The sequence below is a fragment of the Carcharhinus amblyrhynchos genome, chromosome 2, assembly GCF_965287045.1.
Source record: "Carcharhinus amblyrhynchos chromosome 2, sCarAmb.v2.hapA, whole genome shotgun sequence".
Taxonomy (NCBI): domain Eukaryota; kingdom Metazoa; phylum Chordata; class Chondrichthyes; order Carcharhiniformes; family Carcharhinidae; genus Carcharhinus; species Carcharhinus amblyrhynchos.
The window spans coordinates 26244781-26269092 of record NC_137325.1 but is presented as its reverse complement, the minus strand read 5'-3'; the positions used below and the strand labels follow the sequence as shown (position 1 = coordinate 26269092).

Below are 24312 nucleotides of genomic sequence, written 5' to 3'. Positions count from 1 at the left end.
GTTTGAATGGGGCATGCAATACCGGCACAGAGTGGCTGAGCAGAATGGCCTGATTCTATGTCGAATATCCCTATGTAATCAATCATTACATCAGGAGTTGTAACCACCTTAGACAGGAAAACAAAATGTACCATCTTCAGGTTTGACAGAACAAGAGAAAGATAAGTTAAAGGCAAAATACTGTGGATGCTGGAATCTGAAACAAAAACAGAAAAATCTCAGCAGGTCTGACAACATCTGTGGAGAGAGAATAGAGCCGGCGTTTGAGTCTAGATGACCCTTCATCAGAGCAGATAGGTTTTCCTCTGTTGGATGCACTGGAAGCCAAAAACTAAGGAAAGAAAGGCTTGCGTTTATATCGCACCTTTGACCACATCTTGACTTCCCGAAGTGCACTTTGGAGTTAAACACTTTTGAAGTCTGGTAACAGTTGTAAAGTAGAAAATGGCTATCAATGTGCTCACACTGAAATCCCATTAACAGCTACATTGTAAATAAAAATATCCTGGGCCTGAACTATCTCAGGGTGGCAATCAGCACCAGATTACCATTCTGATTTCAAATCTTATACCTTAATTTTTGTACCTTCACATCCGAACTTCAAATTCAAGCCGAGGGAGATGCGGGCAGTGCCAGGCATATGGGGGTTAGCATCAAAGTTCAGCTGAGTTGAAGGGAGGGACGATATGTCCTCCTTTCTATAGCACTAGCTGGTGCAAGCCAGTAAGTTAAAGGTCCACTGAAGCTTAAAGGCCTTTTACAGGTCAGGGAAAAGCTAAGTAATTAAGGTAAATAGCTAAGAGTTGGGGGTTTGGGGCGTCGGGGATCTTGGATGAGGTCGGAGATCAGAGGTAGGGAGTGGTCAGAGGCCGGGGGGCAATGGGAATGGGTCGGAGATCTGTGATATCGGAGATTGAGGGCTTCGGAGATGAGGGCGGGGCAGGAATTCAGAGCTCAGGGGGTTGGTTGGAGGTTGCAGTAGGTCAGAGATCGGTTGTTGAAGGTGGGTGGACGGAGCATTGGCAGTCTGGAGGGAGGTCAGGCGATCAGGGTTTGGAGTAGTCAGCAGTGGGAGTGGTCAGAGGTCAGTGTCGAGGTGAGGTCAAGGAAGCTAAACATCAGGATTGTCAGAGATCGGGGGGTTGGGTAGGGGGGTGTGGTCAAAGGGGTCAGAGACTGGGGGTGGCTTAGAGATCAGGGGAGTGGTCAGGGTGATCAGATATTGGAGAAATAAAGGTCAGGAGGAAGTTGGTAGGAATCAGAGATCGGGGGAGGTTGGACGGTAGTCAAGCTTCAGGTTTGTATTTGGATTGTGGGACTGGTTTCTGTTGTCCTTTAATATATGGGGGAGGTTGTTGGGCCTCGGTGATGGATGGGGGGGTTGAGGTGAAAGTTGACCCTGGTGGGGAAATGGGTAGAGGAGTCCACATGGGGGTTTGAGAATGTCATGGGTTGGGGAATTCCTGTTGGGGATTGTGGGAGTCCCATGGGTGGGATAGTTGCGGTGGTGGGGGGGGCCATTTGGATTTTGGGTGGGTAGGGTAATACCGTGGGGGAAAGTAGATGTGGTTGTGGTGCAACCCCTCCCCACTGGCCTGTACAATAGCTATCCAGAAATTAGAAGCGGTTTTAGTCTTAATTTTCTCTGAGCAAGCATTGATGTAACACAGTTGAAACAATCTGAAGGTTGTGATTTAAATCACATTTTTGGATGCTTTCCAGATCAGAGCAATTACACAGGGGAAATTTGCACATCTGCGCAACTGCTGTGCAAACATTATCTGGGAACCTGTGAAGGGAATTCCCCAGTGCATCTCTGGAGATCCCCCCAAGTACCACACCCTGGAATTCAAAGGTTATGGCCCAAAGTGTTTTGGATCTTAACTAAGGCAATAAATGCTGGCCAAGAAACCCCAGAACTCACCTGCTCTTTATCGAATAGCAGAGTAGGATTTTTTATACCTCTCTGGGAGGGCAAATGAGGCCTTGGTTTAATATCTCATCCAAAAGAAATATATTCTCTTTCCTGTTCTAACCCACACGTATTTTCTTAACTTTATTTAATACTACCACAGCTCAAAAAATCTATCTTGGCATTAAGGCGAAATTGTTTTGACGTTCACACTGAATGGTTACCTTATTTTGTTTAAGGGCACCCTTTTCCTTCATGTGTGGACAATCTTTTCCAGTTACAATAGCTTTGATATCGGCCACCGGTACTGTTAAAAAAAAACAGAAAAAACTCTCAACACACAGATGCTGCTCCTGTCACCATGATACATTTAAGTTATCTAACATTTACAGCACATCAACAGGCTATTTGACTGAACAGGTCTGTGTGGGAGTTCATGCTCCATTCAAGCCTCTTTCTGCCTTACTTTATCTAATCCTATGCGCATGGTTACAGTAAAATATTGTAACAGAGAAGTACTGTTCTAAGCATTAGCTTCTGAGTCAAAGTTTGTGACAATAAAGCACTTTAAAAAGGATAAGGTAAGTTTTCTCCCTTTCATGCATGTTCTTAGCCTCACCAATTAAGTGTACATGGCCGATTTCTGGAAGACGCGCTGGTTAAGTACATTGGCCATGCCAAATTCTCCCTCAGTGTACCCGAACAGGAGCCGGAGTGTAGCAACTAGGGAATTTTCACAGCAACTTCATTGCAGTGTTAATGTACGCCTGCTTGTGACACTAATGAATAAACTTTAAACTGAATATGCACAGTCTGTAATTTAAAGTGGAAAAGGTGCGTAGTGCTGTGCGCAAAACGTATAGTAGATTCTTTTATATATAACTTCTTTATGCAAAGGGTTGTGAATCTGTGGAATTCCCTGCCCCAGTGAAGCAGTTGAGGCTACCTCACTGAATGTTTTTAAGGCAAGGATAGGTAAATATTTGAACAGTAAAGGAATTGAGGGTTACGGTGAGCGGGCGGGTGAGTGGAGCTGAGTCCACGAAAAGATAAGCAATGATCTTATTTATTGGCGGAGTAGGCTTGACAGGCCAGATGGCCTACTCCTGCTCCTAGTTCTTATATTCTTATATTCTTAGATTCTCCCTGATAAAAGTTGCCCTGGAAAAATAAACAATGGATTAAATTTGCCATTAAAAGCAGTTTACACATCTTTCAGAAACTGGCCACGTACACCTAATATTTAAAAGTTTGATTCAATTGTACGTTAATTCATGTGCAGCGTCGGTTCTGTGACACAAGGTCAGGCATGTTGCTACATTGCTGTGTTAATGCAGTGTCCCTATACTTCACAAATACTGGGAGGTGGAGGGAGGAGATTCCTTGTGCTGCACAGATTATTTCTGTGCTGTAATGCAATTATCTAATGAAAGAACATTCAGCCCTGACAGTTTGTGTACAGAAAGAATACCGCGTGGATTGAAGAGCACGCAAGCTGTAAGGCGCTGTGTGAATAGTTGCAGTTATTCTGGTACAGGCAGCACTTACACTTATCCTGCAAAGATTCATGTGGCACCTCGCCCTGAGGGCTCTCCTCCTGGTCTCCGTAGTGCAGGACTTTGTGGTTGGGCGAAAGACGGCAATACCAGAATTTGTCTGAAAAATGAATCAATGATGTCACTTCCAGCATGGATTTACAAACACATTGCTTTGATTTTAAAACCTATGCAAAGCAGATCATTTTTAAAAAAGCGGAACTGATAGATACCACTTTGGTCCCGGCCAAACGTAATGACGGATGTATTGAGGCTGAAACAACAGAAACGTTCCAAAGTCTGATTTCCCCTTTTTGTTGGAATACCCTTGCCACCTGGCACTGACACTGCCTAAGGGGAGAATATGTCAGCCTAACCATCTGTGGACCTCATTTCACTCTGGAATTGGTGCATGAAAAATAAGGGAGAGCCAGAGCAATCCATCCAAAGACTGGTATCACTGTCTCAGACCCTGGAGACAGCCAAAAGCCACTCTGTAAGGTTACTCCCCTGTCAGTCTATAATATGTACACTGAACCATGTATATGGTTTACAACCAAAATGAAAGCAGAGCTGGCACCTAATATGGGACCTTCAATGTTATAAAGTGTCCCATGGCCCTTAAACACAGAGATATAGTGTAAATACAATGCAAAGTCTGAACTGATCATGAGAAAGAGACTGTGTGGCTTCCATCCATCTTGTCATAAACTTGAAGGATGGCACAGTGGTTAGCACTGCTGCCTCACAACCAGGGACATGGTTTAATGCCAGCCTTGGGTGACTGTTTTTGTGGGGTTTGCATGTACTCCCCATGTCTATGTGGGTTTCCTCTCGATGCTTTGGTTTCCTCCCACAGTCCAAAGATGTGCAGGTTAGGCGGATTGGCCATGCTAAATTGCCCCTGAGTGTCCAAAGATATATGGGTTAGGGCAATTAATGGGGTAAATATGTGGGGTTATGGAGATAGGGCAGGAGGTAAGCCTGGGTAAAATGCTCTGCCAGAGAGTTGGTGTGGACTCAATGAGCTGAATGGTCTCTTTCTGCACTGTAGGGATTCTATGAATTCCATCCTTCTGTAGAAGCCATGTTAACCTCCTATATATTCCAATTTTAGTACAAGTACCATTGAAGTGAGCAAATTTGTTCTGTTTTGCTGATGGCATCAGCTTTTCATTGTATTTTCTTGATGCAAGACCCAGTAAAACCAAGAGGAGAATGTAAAATTGTCAACAAATGCACCAAGAATTCTTCACTGCTCAAAAAAGGTTCTGAAGTTTATTGGAGGCCGGAACTCACTGACTTGCAACATATTGCTGATGGCTTTGATTCTCACCTTCAAACACTGGGACCAAAGGGGTGGCACATTGGCACAGTGGTTAGCATTGCTGCCTCATAGCATCAGGGACTGAGGCTCAATACCCGACTTGGGTCACCCCTGTCCCCCTTGCTCCCTACTGCTCACACACAGAGTGGCAGAGGACCCTCCTGCTCCCCCACCACCGCGCCCCACCTCCCCACAGAGAGCAATCTGCCTCCCTCCTCCCCCCTCCCACCAGGGAGCCATCTGACCCACCTCCCTCCCTTTGTCCCACCAAAGAGCCATCTGACCCACCTCTCTCCCCCCATCCAGGGAGCCACCTGACCCACTTCTCTCCCTCCCCCACCCCCCCAACAAAGAGCCATCTGACTCGCCTCCCTCCCTCCACTCCCCCCTCCCTCTCCCCACCCCTCCCAGGAGCAATCTTAGTTTTTAGTTTGAATATACCCCTAAAAGGAGCTTGGGACATTTCATTTTGTTAAAGATACTACACAAATGCACCTTGTTCTTGGCCTGTTGCTATTGAACTAATGTACCATTGCTTTTTAAGAACCGACCAGTGGCCCTTGCCTTCCAGAGATATGGCACGGCACAACGGGTGACACTGTGGCACAGTGGTTAGCACTGCTGCCTCACAGTATCTGGGAACTGGGTTTGATTCCGTCCTTGGATGACTGTCCATATGGAGTTTGCACATTCTCTCCGTGTCTGCTTGGGTTTCCTCTGGGTGCTCCAGTTTCCTTCCACCGTCAAAAGTGTGCACGTTATGTGATTGGTCATGCTAAATCGCCCCTTAGTGTCCAAAGATTTGTAGGTTTAAGTGGGTAAGGGTGGGGGTGGGATGATGTTTCGGAGAATTGGTGCAGATCCAACGGGTCAAATAGCCTCTTTCTGCACCATAGGAATTCTGTGAAATGCTTCTACTGCTGTCGTCAAAGTTTAATATGTGTGCAATAAAAGCGAATGTGGTCTGTTCACAAGCACTTTGACTGCCTATAAACATTTAATGTTGGAAACAGCATCACTTTCAAATTAGCCTCACTGAGGCAGTACTATCACCATAAAGTCTGCAGCGCTGTCCCCCCGCCCACCCCTCTCCCCGAAAACCCCCCAACCCCTCCCCCAAATCCCCCCACCCCTCTCCCCCCAATCCACACCCCATGCCCACCCCCACCTCCACCCCCAAACCGTACCAGCTCCTCAGAGAAATGAGGAATGGGCAATAAATACTGACCTTGCCAAAGTCATCCTTTGCCTGAGAACGAATAAAAAAATGATATAATGCGGAAAACTATGGCAGTGCACATCGTTCTATGTTGCATAACGTAGAAGGAGCTTATTGAAAATGTATGAATTAATAATGACTCAAAACATTCCATCAGCTATTGAGAGCTCAACTACCCTGACACTTGACATGAGGAATGATCTATTTAATTGTGATGCCAATAGACAGGCTCCACATTTCCAATATGTCTCTATAATTAAAAGTGATTCGCCTGCTAGGGTTGAGGGTTTGAGTGAATCTGTGCGCTCAGTACCTTGTCGCCGGCGGCTGCTGATCTTCCTGAAGCAGGTTCCTTCACAAAGCCGGTTCAGCCGCTGCTGTTTGACCAGCTCCAGGATTTCAGGTTGAATCTTCTCTCTGAGTTCTCTGCAGGCAGAAAGATCAACCGTCAAAAAATAAAGCCCTGCTCTCGAAGTGGGAATTATTTGGAGAATTTGTATCGGGGTGTGGGGTCTTTCAGGGTGGGAGACTATCTGAAGGTTTAAGTGTAAGTTCATTTATTAGTGTCACAAGCAGGCTTACATTCACACTGCAATGAAATTACTGTGAAATCCCCTAGTTGTCACACTCTGGCACCTGTTTGGAGACACGGAGGGAGAATTTAGCATGGCCAATGCATCTAACCAACAGGTCTATCGGCTGTGCGAGGAAACTGGAGCATCCAGAGGAAACACACACAGACACAGCGAGAATGTACAGACTCCACACAGTGACCCAAGGCAGGAATTGAACCTGGGACCCTGGCACTGTGAGGCAGCAGCGTTAACCACTGTGCCACAGTGCCACCCTATTTGAGGCCTTGTAGTTGACAAGCACTTTGGCAAGTTACACCACTGACCTCTGTTAACCTATCTGCGTATGTTGTTGGAGCAATCTGTACTCTGCATGAGGCTATGTGCTGCACCTGATCTGGGATTCACTGATACTGGAACTGGACATTTAAAGAAAAACTGTTTAATTCTCCCCTCATTGATATTCCTTAAAGAGTAAGCCCGGACACACCTTAGCAAAACTTGGGAAAAATAAAAGATTGCAAAGCCAGTCCTAGGAAAGGATTACAATTCTGGATGAGCACTTAATCACCCTAAATGTAACTATTCAATGTATTAATCAAACAGAGTCCTCAGGGAATTACTTACAATTATCCCACTTGTATCCCTTTTAAAACCTTAATCAATGAGAATCCGTGTTTCATTCTGACGTTTATTACCACACGGTAATCTGTGCAAACTAGAACATAGATTCACGTCTAGAATTAAATCCTGACACCTTCACAGTCTAAACGTGGAAGCCAATTACATAATAATTTGAACATATTTACAAATATCAGTTATAACAAGGTTTAACTTGTAATGGGTGAATCCATTTTATGCAACATTTTGATTATTTTCTCTCCTCCCCTTTTATAATAATTTTGTCATTTGCTTTGTGGGAGAGCTGCTAGTCTCTCATGAGCTATTAGCAGGTAAAGAAGACTTGTCTCGAGATTAAAATTTCGAATCCTGGAAATAAAAAACCAACGGACTATCAACTTTTATTCAACTGGTCAAGGTTTAAAACTTCTTGTGTGGAAATGCAATCCCACATCTGGTTCACTATTTATAGTGGATGTGATATGCCCACAATGATCTGGATTTTTGACTTTCCAAAGTGGCAGATGGGAGACAAAATTCCTCCCCTTTCCCTCATTTCCGAAAGGAGTTAAAGCTGTCCGCATCTAAATGCACAATATCAAGATTTGGGCAGGCAAATGACAAGTAACATTCGCACCACACATGTGCCAGGTAATGACTATCTCTTACAAGGAAGAATCAAATCATCACTCCTTGGCAATCAATGGCGTAACCATTGCAGAATCCTCCAGTATCAACATCCTAGGGGTTATCATTGACCAGAAACTGAATTGGACTTACCATACAAATATTGTGAGTAAAAGATCGCCACTTGAATGGGTTTAAATTTAAATTATTACTTGAATGGGTGTAAATTGAGAGAGGTGGATACTTGATGAGACCTTGGTGTTCTTGTGCATCAGTCGCTGTATGTAAGAGCGCAGATACAGCAGGCAGTAAAGAAGGCAAATGGTATGTTGGTCATCACAGCAAGAGGGTTTGAGTGTAGGGATAGGAATGTTTTGCTGCAATTGTATAGGGCATAGGTGAGGCCACACCTGGAGTACTGTGTGCAGTTTAGGTGTCCTTATCTGAGGAAGGATGGCCCTGCTATAGAGGGAGTACAGCAAAGGTTTATCAGGCTGATTCCTGGGATGACAGATCTGTCATATGAGGTCAGACTAAGACAGTTAGGATTAAATTCACTGGAGTTTAGAAGGGTGAGAGGGGATCTCATAGAACCTTATAAAATTCTAACAGGTTCCAACAGGGAAGATTCAGAAAGAATGTTCCCAATAGTGGGGGAGTCCAGAACTAGGGCTCATAGTTTGAGGATAAGGGGTAAACCTTTTAGACCTGAGGTGAGAAGAGGGTGGTGAATGTGTGGAGTTCACTACCACAGAATGTAGCTGAGGCCAAAATGTCTGATTTCAAGAAGAAATTAAATAGAGCTCTTGGGGTTAAAGAGATCAAAGGACATGGGGGGGGGAAGGGGGGGTTATCAGGATATTGAATTTGATGATCACCGTGATCAAAATGAATGGCAGATCAGGCTGGAAGGGCCCAATGGCCTACTCCTGCTTTTAGTTTCTATGTTTCTAAGAACAGGTCAAAGGATAGGAATCCTGTGGCGAGTAACTCACGTCCTGACTCCCCAAAGAACCTATCCATAATCTGCACAGCAGAAGACAGAACTGTGAAGGGCGCATGGGTGAGTTCAGCTCCAACAAAACTCAAGAAGCTTGACGGTATCTAGGGCAAAGCAGCTCACTTGGTTGGCTCCCCTTCCACAAAACTTCACTCCTTCCTCCGTCAATGGATAGTGGCAGCAGTGTGCACCATTTAAAAAGTACACTGCAGGAACTCATCAAGGCTCCTACAATAACACCTTCCAAATGCACAACTACTACCATCTAGAAGAACATCACCTGGAAGTTCCCCACCAAGTCATTCACCATCCTGTCTTGGGTAATATATCATCATTCCTTCACTGTCGCTGGGTCAAAATCCTGAACCTCTCTCCCAAAACCACACTGTGGAGTGTACCTACATCTGATGGACTGCAGCAATTCAAGAATGTAGCTTACTAACCCCTTTTCAAGGGCAATTAGTGATGTGCAATAATTGTTGACCTTGCCAGCAATGGCCACATCCCCAGCAGAGGAAAGGGGGCACAATGTGGTACACACAAGAGACCCCAACTCAGCAGGACCTCTTGAACTCAGCGCTGAGTTTGGGTTTTCTCAATTTTCTGCATCAACAGGTTGGGTGGTACGTCAATCCTAGACTCTCTGTGAGTGGGATCGCCGGCAAGGGTGCAAAATCCGGATAACTAGAAATTGTGAATCTTGTCGGCAATTTCCAATTCTCCCCACCCTTTGCTGGTGACATAATCCAGTTCATGCCCATAATGGCCGGATCCTAATGGGTATCCTACGGGGTTCACTTATGTGTGAACGGGTGGGAGGGAATGGAGAAAGGGGCTGTCACTGGTTGGGCTGGGATAGGAAAGTTTTTTTATTTCTGATTGGGGTACCCTTTAAAGATGGAACCTATTGTCATGCGCTCAGAGTCCCTACCCTGCCAGAATGATGGCTTAAACCATTTTCATCTTTAAAGAGGTTCAAAACTGGAGCAAAAACTGGTCTGTGCAATTGGAAAGTTACAAGTCAGTTATTTGTGTGAACCTGACACTTTGCCAAATTCTGGTAAGATGCCCCCTATTGTGTGGGTATTACAAAATGTTGGAACAGACCCAACTTCTCTTGAAGGATGGAGAAGGTCTGTAGAACTTCTAAAGATGTGAAATCATATCAATCCCTAATTCTTTAAAAATAAAAAAAGCCTCCCTGTCAGTGAGAGATAATAATAAAGTTTTTAAAAATAGGCTGTGTCAGTGAGAGATAAGGAAATCTGTGCTAGCAGTTACAATAACTGTTTGTTGACATTATCCTAAAGGCTATAATGATATCATTATTTATACTTGGCTGGTTTCTGCAATCTAGAATTATTCCAGGGAGAAAAATGACCAACTGGAGTTGTTGCTCCTGATCGGATCCAGTGACTCACTCTGGAAAATGGGAATATTTAGATAAAGGGATGAGAATGAGATTCAGTTGCGATGGTCTTCATTCTCCAATAGCTTGCTGTGTGGGGTCACAGGGGATTTGGTTATTTAGATGATGTTTCAATAGGTCTACATGTGTGCCTGAGTGAACACTTAAAGAGGAGAACACATGAATTGAAAGCAGCAGAAGGTTATTCAGCCCATGAGCCTGCTCCGCCATTCAATAAGATCTCGGCTGATCTGACTGTGGCCACAATTCCACTGTCCTGTCTGTCCCCAACGTAACTCCTAACTCCAGACCTGATCAAAAATCACAGGTTTTTTTCCTTTAATGAACAGGAACAAGAGTAGGCCATTCAGCCCCTCAGGTCTAGCCCACCATTCTATTATATCATGGTCACCTCAACTCCATTTGCCAGCTGAAGCTCCATATCTTTAGCTAACAAAAACCTATTGATGTCTTGAAAGCTTCAATTGATTTCCACCTATTTGACAAAGAATGTTCCAGATTTTCACTCCTCTACAAACAAGCGAAAGTGCTTTCTGGTTTCACCCTGAATGGTCTAGCACTCGTTTTAAGATTGTGCCTCTTTGTTCTGCATTCCCCTACCAGAGGAAAGAGCTTTTCTATATATTCTTTTTCTATATAGTCTTATTCTGCTCATTCGCCGAGTGAATCCACTTACCAAATTGAAAACCTCAATTAACTCACTCCTCAACTTTCCAAATCCAAGAAACACAAACTAAACGTCTGAAAATTGTCCTTATACATAATATATGGCTTTTTTTTATTCAATGGTGGGATATGGGCATCAGTGGCTGGCCAGCATTATTGCCCATCCGTAGTTGCCCGAGGGCAGTTGAGAATCAACCACATTGCTGTGACTCTAGAGTCACATGTAGGCCAGACATGTTAGGACAGCAGATTCCCTCCTCTCTAGGATATTAGTGAACCAGATGGGTTTTCCCAACAATCCACAATGGTTTCATGGTCATCAGTTAGATTTTTAATTCCAGATATTTTTTAATTGAAATAAAACTCTACCAGCTGCCATGGCAGGATTCAAACCCAGGTCCCCAGATTCAAATCCAGGTCCCCAGAACATTAGCTGATTTTCTATATTGAAAGACCGGCAATAATACCACTAGGCCATGGCCTCCCCATCACTGCTAAATGTTTGAAATGACCCACATTGAGAAGGGAAAGAATGGAGAGTGTTGGGGTGCGTACAGGATTGGACGAGACTGGAAGTCCTCCTGGTTCATCCTCTCGGACTGCCGGATTTTCAGGATCTCAGTGTAGCTCAGGTTCTGCAATTTGCTCTTGAACTGGTCCAGTGAGTTAGGCTTGGTAGTCAGTGCTCTCATAATCTGCTCCTTTACAACTTGCATCACCTGCAGAGAAAGACAAAATAAGGAAATACAAATTCTGGTAAGTCCATAGGCTCAAACTTCATCTGGTGGTTCCGAAAGAACAGGGAGTCTGGGTGCTGCATTTTCAATTTAGAACAGCTCAGTTTACAAAATTGAGTGCCGTTGTCATACAGTTAAGGATAAATGTGCACACACATTAATTTGATTCATGTCACCTACATATGGAATACCCTAATTCAGTCAGCAGTTAGAAATCTTTTGTGTGTGTAGAGATCACTACTGCTCTCTGTTCTCACGGATTGGCATAGCATAGTTGGTGTCAATCACCAGAATGATAGTGGGCTTGAAACATTTAAATTACGAGGACAGGTTGCATATACTAGGATAAACGCAAAATACTGTTGATGCTGGAAAACTGATATAAAAACAGAAAAAGCTGGGAGAACTCAGGCAACATCTGTGGAGAGGGAAATAAAGTTAATGTTTCGAGTCTGTATGACTGTTCCTCAGAGTGCCGGAGAAGAGTCATACAAATTCAAAATGGTGACATTGGATAAGACCTCAGTTGCCATCAATTGAGTGGTAAAGTGGCTTTGAGACTTGCCCACTGCTGCAGAAATTATGGCAGGTCTATTCTGACTTCTGGACCTTATCAACACATTCCATTTCCCACCTGGAAGAGCTGGATGGTGGCATTAAACTGCGCAGTCCAGAAGATCTCCTGCTCAAATGAGGAAGGCATCATACACTTGGAGAAGAGAGGAGTTTGGAGCAGCAGTGGCTTAGACTCCAAACAGTGTTTTCCCTGGCCCAACAAGGGAATGAGAACTGTTTCTAATTTTCAGCCGTGCCTGCAGTTTCAGTCCCAGGTCATGCCCAGTCGGGTCCCAATGACTTCAATGACAGCGTTGAGTGGGCATCCTTGGCAGTTGCTCTTGGGAGCAGGTTAAAAGTTGCAGCCGGCAGGGATCTCGGGCAGCTAAGTAACTCGTAACTCTGCGCCAAGTGGATGAGGTTAAAATTGCCTGGATATTCTTTCTGAATGTTTCAGCCACATCACTACACATAGCAAACACACTACCCGCAGGCATCTTGTGAAATCCTCACATCTGAATTTGAAGACATCCAAACTTCTTTGTAAGAAGTGCACAGACTCTAACATTGAAGGGTTCTTTATTTTGTAACTTAAACTCAGCTTGCAGTCCTCAACACCCTCGGGGGTTTCCTATTAGTTGGGCATTGATTTGTCATTTTTCCAAGATTTTCTTGCAGTCTACTTTGCTGTGTTTATAATCTGCTCCTTTAACTCGAGTTACCATGGTTTCCAGATCAAAGTTGACTCCCTGCTTCATTTCCATTCTGTGATGAAATGTCTTTTTGGAAGAGAATTGACATATCCTTTTATTGCTTGAATATCTCCCAGGGGACCGATGACGGATGTTTCCAACTGACTAAGCTCATCGAACAGTAACTGCAGGATTTCCCAGCTAGCCTGAGGCAGGTCCTGCTCAATCCTACAGAGACTCTTGAATGTGATTTTTAACAAGTAGTTAGCACTGTCTAGCAGTAAAATATCTTTCTTCCTTATTCCACTTATTTTTGAGAACATTTATAATGTGATTTTAGTGTAAAATTAAATTGGGAAAGCGGTTCCAAGCTTGGGTCTTGTAATAAGTCTGTGGAAGCCGAAGTCCCTTCACTAAAATCCCTTTATTTACAAATTCTAACAGCAGTACACAGAGTGCTAGCAATTAGCAGTCTACTTCCGGAAGTGTCAAAGGAATTCCCAGTTAAGTTCAAGACAAAGACTCCCTGATTGACCCATCAACTGGATCCTTAATCAAGGAGTTCATATTCCAGCAGGCCAACCTCAATGGCCTGACTGAAGTCATTACAGGATTCCTTGATAGAAAGGTGAAGCAAAGATAGAAAGAAACAAGAGCTAGTTCCAAAAATGTGGACCATCAAAAGCATTCTCATGTTTGCAGTGAACTCTAATTGGAGGTAGTACAATGGCACGGTGATTAGCACTGCTGTCTCACAGTGTCAGGGAGCTGGGTTCAATTCCAGCCTGGGGTCAGTGTCTGTGTGAAGTTTACACATTCTCCCTGTTCCCTTTGGGTGCTCCAGTTTCCTCCCATAGTCCAAAGATGTGAGGGTTAAGTTGATTGGCCATGTAAATTGACCTGATTAGCAGCGTAAATACGTGGGGTTATGGGAATAAGGCTTGGGGGGATTGTGGTGTAGACTCAATGGGCCAAATGGCCTCCACCTATAATTGTAGTGATTCTGTCTTCTATGATAAGTTGATACATACGTATATATAATATAAACACACGTAATAAATTATGCATATATATTTTTATTTAGTTGGTTGTAAAACATATTTCTTGGAAAAAATACCATCGCAGTCACAGAAAAGAAAAGGAAGTTGCACTAATTATATGCTGGAACTTCCTGGCTTATGCCAGCGGGATCTTCTGGGCCCGCCCATGGTGCACCCTGCCATGAGTTCCCCAGAGGTACGGGGTGGAGTCAATGGGAAATCCCATTGACAGTGGCAGGAACAGAAGGTTCTGCCACTGGTCATCAGCGTGCCGCCTCCTGCTGTACGAGAGACCCCACTGGAGGCCAAAGGCTCCCATCTAGAAACTCGGGACACACCAAAGTACTTGTACAATTAAATACTTTTTGAAGAGTAGATAATGCTGTATGTAAGGAAACTTAGTAAGCTATTCGTCTACAGCAAAACCACACAAACAGCAATGTGATCGTGACCAGATAATGTCTTTTAGTGAAGTCTGAATGAGAAATTTTGGCCCGGGATGCTCCACTCCTCTTCAAATGATCATCATCAACTGACGTCTTTTAAATCCAACCGAGAGGAAAAACATGGCATCAGTTTAATGTTTTGTCCAAAAGACAGCACTTTCCACAGAGCAGCTCTCTCTTAGTACTGCACTGGAGTGTCAGTTTAAATTATGCACTCAAGTCTTGAGCATAGGACTTGAACCCAGAGGCAAGATTGCAACTACTAGCAGTGGTTGATGCCTACTGCAATTTGTAGCATTATCTACTGAGTGTTTCTCGAGCTTATACTTCCTTCAGCAGCCTCTTGTTTGGGACCCATGTCAGGGTTATGGATAATGCGCAGGATTTTCTGGCCACACTTGCCCCAAGGCCGTAAATTCCCATCCAAGGTCAACGGACCTTCACGTGGTCCTCCCCCAGTTCATTATGATTCCCGTGGCAGGCGGGATGGGCAAGTTCTGCCTAGTATGTCAACAAGCACTTTGAACAGAAACTCACATCTGCAGCACTAATAGGAAGAAGTCTCACAACACCAGCTTAAAGTCCAACAGGTTTATTTGCAGCAAACGCCACAAGCTTTCGGAACAGGCTGTCCCTTCTTCAGGTGGGTGGGAGTCGAACTGAACTCCCAACCGACTGACGAAGGAACAGCCTGTTCCAAAATCTTGTGGCGCTTGCTACAAATAAACCTGTTGGACTTTAAGCTGGTGTTGTGAGACTTCTTTCTGTTTTTATCCCAGTCCAACGCTGGCATCTCCACATCAGCACTAAATAGGAACCAGAATAATTTTGCAGATAATTTGCAGATAAATGGTTGTTCCTTGAACTCTGTGCTGAGAATGCCTTGCATTATTCACATGCACAGGGTAGCTTTGTTAATGGAACCCATAACCTTCCGACTCAAGAGGTGACAGCACGACCATTGAGCTACTGCAATTTGTAGCATTATCTACTGAGTGTTTCTCCATAGCTACAGCTGTTCACGTAAACTTGCCACTGTCTTCTCCACTCAGGGCAATAGGGATGGGCAGCACAGTAGCACAGTGGTTAGCACTGCTGCTTCACAGCTCCAGGGTTCCGGGTTCAATTCCTGGCTCGGGTCACTGCCTGTGTGGAGTTTGCACATTCTCCTCATGTCTGCATGGGTCTCCTCCGGGTACTCCGGTTTCCTCCCACAGTCCAAAGATGCGCAGGTTAAGTTGATTGGCCATGCTAAGAAATTGCCCCTTAGTGTCCAGGGATGTGTAGGTTAGAGGGATTAGTGGGTATAATATGTCGGGATATGGGGGTAGGGCCTGGGTGGGATTGTGTTCGGTGCAGACTCGATGGGTCAAAGGGCCTCTATCCCCACTGTAGGGTTCTATGATTCTACAGCTAACACTTTGAACTCGGATCTAAGGCAGACAGCAAGGAGCCGGGCAGAGGTCGAGACAAATGCGATGCGTATGGGAAGGTTACTGAGACTCAGCTGGTGAAAGATATCCCCGTTTATTGGTCATCAATCAGGCCTTGGACACAGCACTGCCATTGGATGATATCGTTGTCTTGGTAATATTCCACCTGACAACCAATATATCCAACCGAGTGAAAAGTCCCAAGCCACTCTGCTTGCACTATTCTTTGCCATATTTTGCGTGAGGGGAATATTTTCAAAAGTTCATTGCTATCTCAGCCCTTCAATCAGGATCAGAATGAAATGTTTATTTATAATCAGGACCACAGCTGCCTTGGTTATTAAGCTCACTGCTTATTTGTTAATTATGAATTTCAATGAAACCAGAGGCCAATAGAAAACAAAATCACCCAGCAGTAAAGACATTTTGTTTTGGTTGTGGATGAGAGTGAATGAAATTACAGGACTCGCTACAACATCAACTGGCATTTATATAGCACCAAAACTAGGGATGCAATTCATAGAATCCCTACTGTGCTGAAGGCCATTCAGCCCATTGAGACTGCACCAATAACAATCCCACGCAGCCTATCCCTGCAACTTCACATACTTACCCTGCGAGTCTCCCTGACATTAAAGGGCATTTTAGCACGGCCAATCAACCTCACCCGCGCATCGTTTGGACTGTGGAGGAAATCAGAGCAAACCTACAGAGACACGGGGAGAACGTACAAGCTCCACACACAGTGACCCGAGACCGGAATTGAACCCGGCTCCCTGGCGCTGTGAGGCAGCAGTGCTAACCACTGTGCCACCCCCATTCTACATCAGGTCACTGTATAGTCCTTAACAGTTATAGTGGGTGGAATTTGCAAAATATGGGTGGAATTTATCAGTTGCTGTGGTGAGGGGGGCACGTACCAGTTGGAGAGCCAGTGGCCTGGCCAAGGTGATACAGGAAAGCAGGCCAGGAACCTCAACGGCCCAATACCATGTCATTGCTGACTTTCATATGCTTCTTCAGTAACACTTCTCAAACCTGCGGCTTCCACTATCAAGGGCGACAATAGTAGTAAGTACATGGGAATACTATCAAACCCAAGTTCCATTCGAAAGTCACCCTTGTGTGCACATATGTTACTATTCTTTCATTGTCTCTGGGTTACGATACTGGCACTCCCTACCCACAACATCCTCGCCACATGAGGCCATAGCTGTAAACTTGCCACTGTCTTCTCCACTCAGGGCAATAGGGATGGGCAGCAATTTCTAGTCTCATCAGGGATGCCAAAACTCTAAGAACAAATTTTAAAAAGAACTTGAAATCCAGAGAATGAAGTTATAAACCAATCCTCGTGTTCAACCAACTGAATTTAAACTCCACATCCTCATTTTTAAATCTTACCTCTACAAGTGCATAGCTCTACCATTCTGTTTTACCAGTCCCTACCAACCCCCTAGATGTTCCTTCATCAGCTTTAACCATTTGTGTAACGCCCTTTTCATAGCCTCAAAAATAGTGCCATAGTCTTCACTGACGTTGGTCTTATTCTGCAGAGCATTCTCCCTGAATCACTTCCCCATATTCATGTTTCTCCCTTCCTTTAAAAAAAAACCTTTCTCTTGGACGAAGTTTCCATTCACCCTGGCTCTTCTTCCAATAATGAAATGATTCTTGTGCTCAAGTGGGACTTGAACCCAGGGCTTTGTAACTCAGAGGCAAGGGCATCACCAACTTAGCAGACACTGCTCTGCTCAGCACCTATTTAATTCTTTCCACACTGGGTATTGTACTGAGTGAAAGGCACTGTCAGTGGTCCGCAATCTTTTGTCCGAAGCAAAGGTCCTAGTGGACCACCTAACAGGCCTACCCTGTCCACTCCTGTTCCCACCACAAGAAGAAACCTCATCAGCATTATTGGGAAGCATGGTACTGCTTTTGATAAGACACCCATGAGCTAATATCTGATTCCAAGCTTGAAAAGATTCAGTTTCACATCAGGGTCCATGTTCAGCCAGTTCCTCTACTTCATTTTCAGCCCCACTAGTGCTAAAAATCTGATTTTGCAGTTGTATGGATGCAACCGTAACATTAATTTAACTAATAAAGCTACACTGCTGTTGCTCGAACTTATGACAACTGGCATGTGTAAGCCAAACTGATTGTGTCTTGCGAGTGAAGGGGAGGTGGTGTGGCTGAGGGTTCTGGCCTGTTTTTTTGTATGGCTTTGATTGTGACATTGTACGTTAGGGACTTGCATCTTGGAGGAGCTCCTGAGTCACCTGGAGGACCCGCTCAGACCACACATTGAGAATCACTGCTCTATGTGAATATCGGTTACTGGTGATATCCGTGTATGTGCTCCTATCATTGGGTCATATTCAGCCAATGGGATTACCAAATGGCTGATTTTACTCCCTCCCTCTGTCCAATTGCAACACCTCCCATGTGGCCGTCATGTTAAAAGAGTCAACTTTGGAACAGATAAAGGATTGAACCTCTTAACACCACACAGGATATTCAGATTATAATATTCAGAGTATTCACTCAATGACACAGTAGTCTCAGTCTCAGTATGCATCAGGTTAGTATGGGAGTTACAGCCATGTTGACTATAATCCAGTTCCTAATGCCACCAAACTCTGAAGAGGAACAAAGGGAACAAAATCTCACGTGATTTCTTTTTAAACTTGATGCAAAGGATCCAGTTTTTATTTTAGCACAAAGTAAAGGATTCAGTTTGCAGCTACTGGCTTCTTCTGTTCTCATCACCACTAACAATTCACTAATTGGGACAGGTGTAATGATGCATAGGATGAAAATGAGACCTGGAAATTCACACAAGGTAATAGTTTAAGAACAAAGTATGGAAGGATAATGTAGAGTGCATCTTTTGAGCTTTCTGGATCAACCATTACTCTGCTCCTGCCTGATGCAGATGCAGCCAAGCACATGAATCATTCATAAACACAAGGTTTTCCATTCTGTGTAAACAAAATGTGCTCTCCTTTGTTCTAATTCCTCTCCAGCATTTATTCAAATGAGCACAGATGGTATCGTGCACTATTGCATAAAGTAGTTAGACTTGTTAACATATTCATGGTCACTTTGATCATCCCCCACCCAAACTCAACACCAGCTACAGATTGTTCATGAGGTCAGACGGCATCACTAATCACAACAGCAAAGGTTTAGAGGAACAACTGAGTTCAGATTGTGCACTTGCTGGGCATCCCGTTGCACAGCAGTTAGCACTGCTCCCTCACAGCACCAGGGGCCCGAGTTCGATTCCTGTCTTGGGTCACTGTCTGTACAGAGTCTCCACGCTCTCCCCATTTCTGCGTGGATTTCCTCTGGGTGCTCTGGTTTCCTCCCACAGTCCGAAAGATGTGCTGGTTAGGTGTATTGGCCTTGCTATATTCTCCCTCAGTGTACCCGAACAGGCGCCGGAGTGTGACGACGAGGGGATTTTCACAGTAACTTCATTGCAGAATTAATGTAAGCCTACTTGTGGCGCTACTAAATGAACTTATATTTGAAATGTAAAACTTATCAGGGCTACTTCTGTTTGCCTGTTGTTCTGTTGCTGATTACTTAACACTCAGTCTTCCTGTAGCCATCTGTAGATTGTTGAACATGTCACACATTTAATATTGTTCAATGGATGTCACAATATGGTGCCCTCAGCTACGTGGGAGACATACAGCAATCTCTCAGATCCTGCAGCCTTTCAACCTTCCATTTCTACTCTTTTTCCCCTGACAACAGCAATCATTTTACCCACACGAAACGTAAAAGTTTTCTTTCACTTTATTGCTAATTCTCAACACGCGTTGTGATCAGAAAATAGTCAGCAAGACCAACCAAGTGACATTATTCAGTGTATTCCTGCAGTTTAAATAATGAAGTGGCCAGTGCACCTAACTAGCACATCTTTGGGAAACCCACACAGACAACATGCAGACTCCGCACAGACAGTGGTCCAAGCCAGGAATTGAACCCGGTTCCATCCCGGGCACTGTGCCACCGTGACACCCTAGGTAATCAGATGTCAATGTTGGATGATATATTAAAGCAAATGTTAAAATAAATGTCTGTCAGTAGATTCAAAACAAGTAGCTACTCTGCCGACAACCTCAAAATTCCTGATTTAAAATAATTTAAAGGTATATTATTGGTTTGTGACCCTTGCTGAGGGCAATTTTCTAATGAAATAAAAATACAGTCTACTTTTAATTCGAAGTATCTGTTCAGCAATAAGCCCCCCGCAACGTTTTTGGTCAAATTGCATAATTCAAATATCTTGTTTTGAACATTAAATATGTTGAATGCAGAAGAGCAGACTATAATTGAAGCAATTCCATTTGAATGGAGATCTGAAACCCAGCTGCTCTGTATTTTGGATCATAGTTCATGGGGAATTAGAGTGAGTTTGCTCTGGGGAGATGGGATGGGAGGGCCTTTGTTTGGAATCACAGACAAATATTGCGTGGGTTAAGAACTGCATCAATCCATTCTCAGGGAAAAATGGCAAGGGCTTGGCAGCATCTGTCCCCTGCTTTTAATTAGTCTCAAAATGATAAAAGCTCCAATTCTCCCCCAGTGCCTGTTGGCTAATGCTGGAACTGCACAGTGATTAATATCTGGTCTAAAATACAGTACCCGGCTTATGGTCAAGTTAGTCACAGCATAATGCAACGATTCACAGATGTAAGCTTATGTCAGGCTGGACCCTTATACTGTTACAGGTAGACCATTAGAAACACGGAGCTTTTTAAAAAGAAGGAACTCAATTTTTAATTTAATTGTGGGCTGCATGGTGGCACAGTAGTTTGTTCCGTTGCCTCAGAGCGCCAGGGTATCCAGGTTCAATTCCAGCCTTGTGTAACTGTGTGGAGTTTGTCCCCGTGGCCGGGGGTTTCTTCTGGATGCTCGGGTTTCCTTTCACAGTCCAAAGGTGTGCGGGTTAGGTGGATTAGCCATGGTAAGGAGATAAGAGGTGGGAGGGCCTGGGTAAGATGCTCTTTCGGAGAGTTGGTGCCGACTCAATGGGCCGAACTGGCTCGTTCTGCACTGTAGGGATTCTATTGTGTAATCTGTAGGGAATCAAAGCATTGCTGGACCAGAGTCAACACTGGCCAGTGAGCACAGGGGTGTTGGGTGTGCAAATTAATGACTCCCATTTGGCTAGAGTGTTTGTGGCACCAATCACTTCGAGCAGTGTTTGCTGGGAGATGGGAAGGTCTGAAAATGACCAAAGAACCTGGTCAGGCTGGGTTCATAGCGGTCCTGTCATATTTAACAGCGGGATTTAATCATCAATTTTTGGGTAGCACGGTGGTAAGTACTGCTGCCTCATAGCACCAGGGACCCAGGTTCAATTCCCAGATTGGGTCAACTGTCCATATGAAGTCTGCACGTTCTCCTCATGTTTGCATGGGTTTCCTCCGGGTGCTCCAGTTTCCTCCCATTCTCCAAAAGACATGCTGGTTAGGTACATTGGCCATGCTAAATTCTCCCTCAGTGTACCCGAACAGGCCCGGAGTGTGGCAACTAGTGGATTTTCACAGTAGCTTCACTGCAGTGTTAATGTAAGCTTACTTGTGACACTAATAAACAAACTGGATTCATTTCCCTCTTGCACGAGGATAAACGGAGGGGGGGGGGGGTGGACTTTTAATGTTGTATATCATCCCAAGCTGCTTCCAATGAGAAAATCAGCAATCAGAAACACATTGCCATTTAAGGAGACGTTAGGAGGGCTGACTAAATGCTTCGTCAAAGAGATGGGTTTTAAGGAGTACCTTAAAAGGGAAGAGAGGTTGAGAAGCAGAGAGGCTTCAGGAAGGAATTGTAGCTCAAAAATCCAAGAATAGGAGAGAATGGTTCAAGATTGATGCAAGGGGAGGTCTTGGTTTCCCCGAGGGGCCAGGGTGGCGGGGGGAGGGTGGGGTGTCGGGGGGGTGGGGTGTGGGGAGTCGGTGGGGAGGGGGGCACTCTTGCTCCTTCTGGCCCACAAAGCGAACCATAACAGACAATTGCTCTGTGGAACCATCACAGCAACAGTGAATTTTAAATCCTGCACCCGATTGTAATAGCCACTCCCACATAACAAGCTTGGGGTTCTGTGCAGGTCAAGTTGGAATCGCATTGCGCACATTTCACGGTTTAATCCCAATCTCCCAATGTCGAGGGGGGTGAAGAGAGTTTAATGTTGACGTCTTAGTAACTCACCCGGGATTTGTGCAGTTAGCCAAATGGCAGTGAAAGTTTTAATTGCTTTTTCTTTCATTACATTGAATCATGAATACCTTTGCACAACAGCATTTGATTACTGCATTTTTTGATTGATTCTATCCATTAGATTTTTCTGTACATATGAATTCTGCAAGGAGCTGTCAGTGCAGAGTAACAAAAAACATTTATCTGCAAAATCTCTCAAAGTGATGCCAGTTGACATTTAGTTCTGTAATTTCAAGATTCTGCTTAATGTGTTTGTTTACATGTTGTCTATAACCCTAATGTGGCTTCTGGCGAGGAGACTGCTGAAGAACAAAATTGCTCAAGCAACATTCGGAGTAGCTGCAATCAAGGCCAACAGCAGGAGTAGGTATCAGCCATGTGCAGTGGTCATATTTTCACCTGAGGTCAGAAGATTGTGGGTTCAAGTCTCTCTCCAGAGACTTCATCACAAAATCCCAGCCCATACTTGAGTGTAGTACTGATGGAGTGCGACACTCCCTGAGGTGCCCTTTTTCAGATGGAACATTAAACAGGCCACCTCTGCTCTCTCAGTGGACAACAGATTCATTCCCAAGCGTCGCCACAGATTATCTGGTCATTACAACATTGAAGTTTGTTGCCATTAGCCCTGTGCAGGTTATAAATCGTAGAAATCATAGATACCCTACAGTGCAGAAGGATGTCAGTCAGCCCATCAAGTCTGCACCGGCAACAGTCCCACCTAGGCCTTAACTCCGCGTCCCACATATTCATCCCGCCAATCCATCTAACCTACGCATCTCGAGATACTAAGGGGCAAGTTTAGCGTGGCCAATGCACCTAACCTGCGCATCTTTGGACAGTGGGAGGAGATCGGAGCACCCGGAGGAAACCCACACAAACATGGACAGAATATGCAAAATCCACACAGACAGTGAACCAAGTCAGGAATTGAACCCAGATCCTTGGAACTGTGAGGCAAAGTGCTAGCCACTGTGTCACCGTGCTGCCCTTAAAAAGTGTTTCCTATACTTCCTGTTGTATTTCTTACATTCCAGCAGTAACTATACCTCAAAACTATTGGGCTGGCCATAAAGTGCTTTAGAGGAACACAGAAACATTTACAGGAGACCATTAAATCCATCAGGTTTCTATCAGCCAGAAGAAAGTTATCCAGCCTACTCTCCTCTCCAGCTCTTAGTTCAAAGGCGTGTATGTTACAGCATGTCTTTTGCATATACTTTTATGCCTCTACAACCCTTTCAGGCAGTGAGCTCCAGACTCTCAGTGTGAAAAAAATGTTCACAATTCCCCTGTAATCCATTCACCAATTACTTTCAATCAATATTTAATGGGAAATCGGCTCATTCCATCCACTCTATCTCTAGGCACTTTATAATTCAATACAACTCCCACCAACCACCTCCCAGTATCTTCAAAGAAAACAACTCAATCTTTCTAATCTTGCCTCATGGAATAAATTCTCCATTCCTGACAACATCCTTATAAATCTCCTCTGTTCTTTCTTCGTACAATCATTTCCTTCTTGACATTTTGTTGGAGCTTTTCATCTGGCACTCGTCAAGACCTTTGCAAAAATAACCAATTTAAAGTAAAGGAACAGATTTGTACTGTACGAGAAGAGAGCGCTGATTGGTTGGCAAGTGGACTTTGATTGGTAGAGGCATTGTCATGTAGAATGCACCAGTTGATGGTGACTGACAGTTAACTGCCAAGCATTGTTTAAAATTTAAACCAGGCAGCTTGATTCTGATTGGTCAAGGCACTGCCCTGAGGAATGAACCAATGAACGACTGTTACTTACTTTGTTTAGCGGAAACATGCACAACATGTGTACAACCAACACTCTCTTCTTATAAGTACAAATTTGTTGTTTCCCCCCTCACATTGGTATTCTTGCAAATGTCCTGTTGAGTGCAAGACAAAACACATTTGCGAAATGTCTCTTCCTTTCAGCAATATCCTTCTTGTAATGTAGTGACCAGAACTCTATGCAGTACTGCAGTTGTAGTCTAATTGGTGTTTAACGCAGTTCCAGCAGAACCTTCCTATCCTTATAGTCTATGGCTGGAATTCTCTGACTTGGCCTGCAGCTAGGATTCTCCAGTCCCGCTGCAGTGAAGGGGGATTTGGCTGAGCGCCAAATTCTCCGTTCTTGCTGGTATCGGGGTGAGTCAGACTAGAGATTTCTAGCCTATGTCTCAGCATGCCAACTTAACCACTTTACCTACCTGTCCCGCTAACTTCTGTAGACACGC

General features: G+C 44.3%; 1 protein-coding gene across 6 annotated transcripts in view; it reads right to left on the bottom strand.

Moving 5' to 3' along the window:
- elmo1 (engulfment and cell motility 1 (ced-12 homolog, C. elegans)) overlaps positions 1–24312 on the bottom strand; it is a 259536-nt gene that overhangs the window by 11646 nt on the left and 223578 nt on the right. For all 6 annotated transcript variants that reach the window (XM_080203660.1, XM_080203693.1, XM_080203676.1 and 3 more), the window contains 4 exons: positions 11464–11627; positions 6307–6419; positions 3461–3568; positions 2137–2219 (listed from right to left, as the gene is read on the bottom strand). In XM_080203660.1, coding sequence (XP_080059786.1) covers positions 2137–2219; positions 3461–3568; positions 6307–6419; positions 11464–11627 — 468 coding nt within the window. The remainder of the gene's footprint in view (positions 1–2136; positions 2220–3460; positions 3569–6306; positions 6420–11463; positions 11628–24312) is intronic.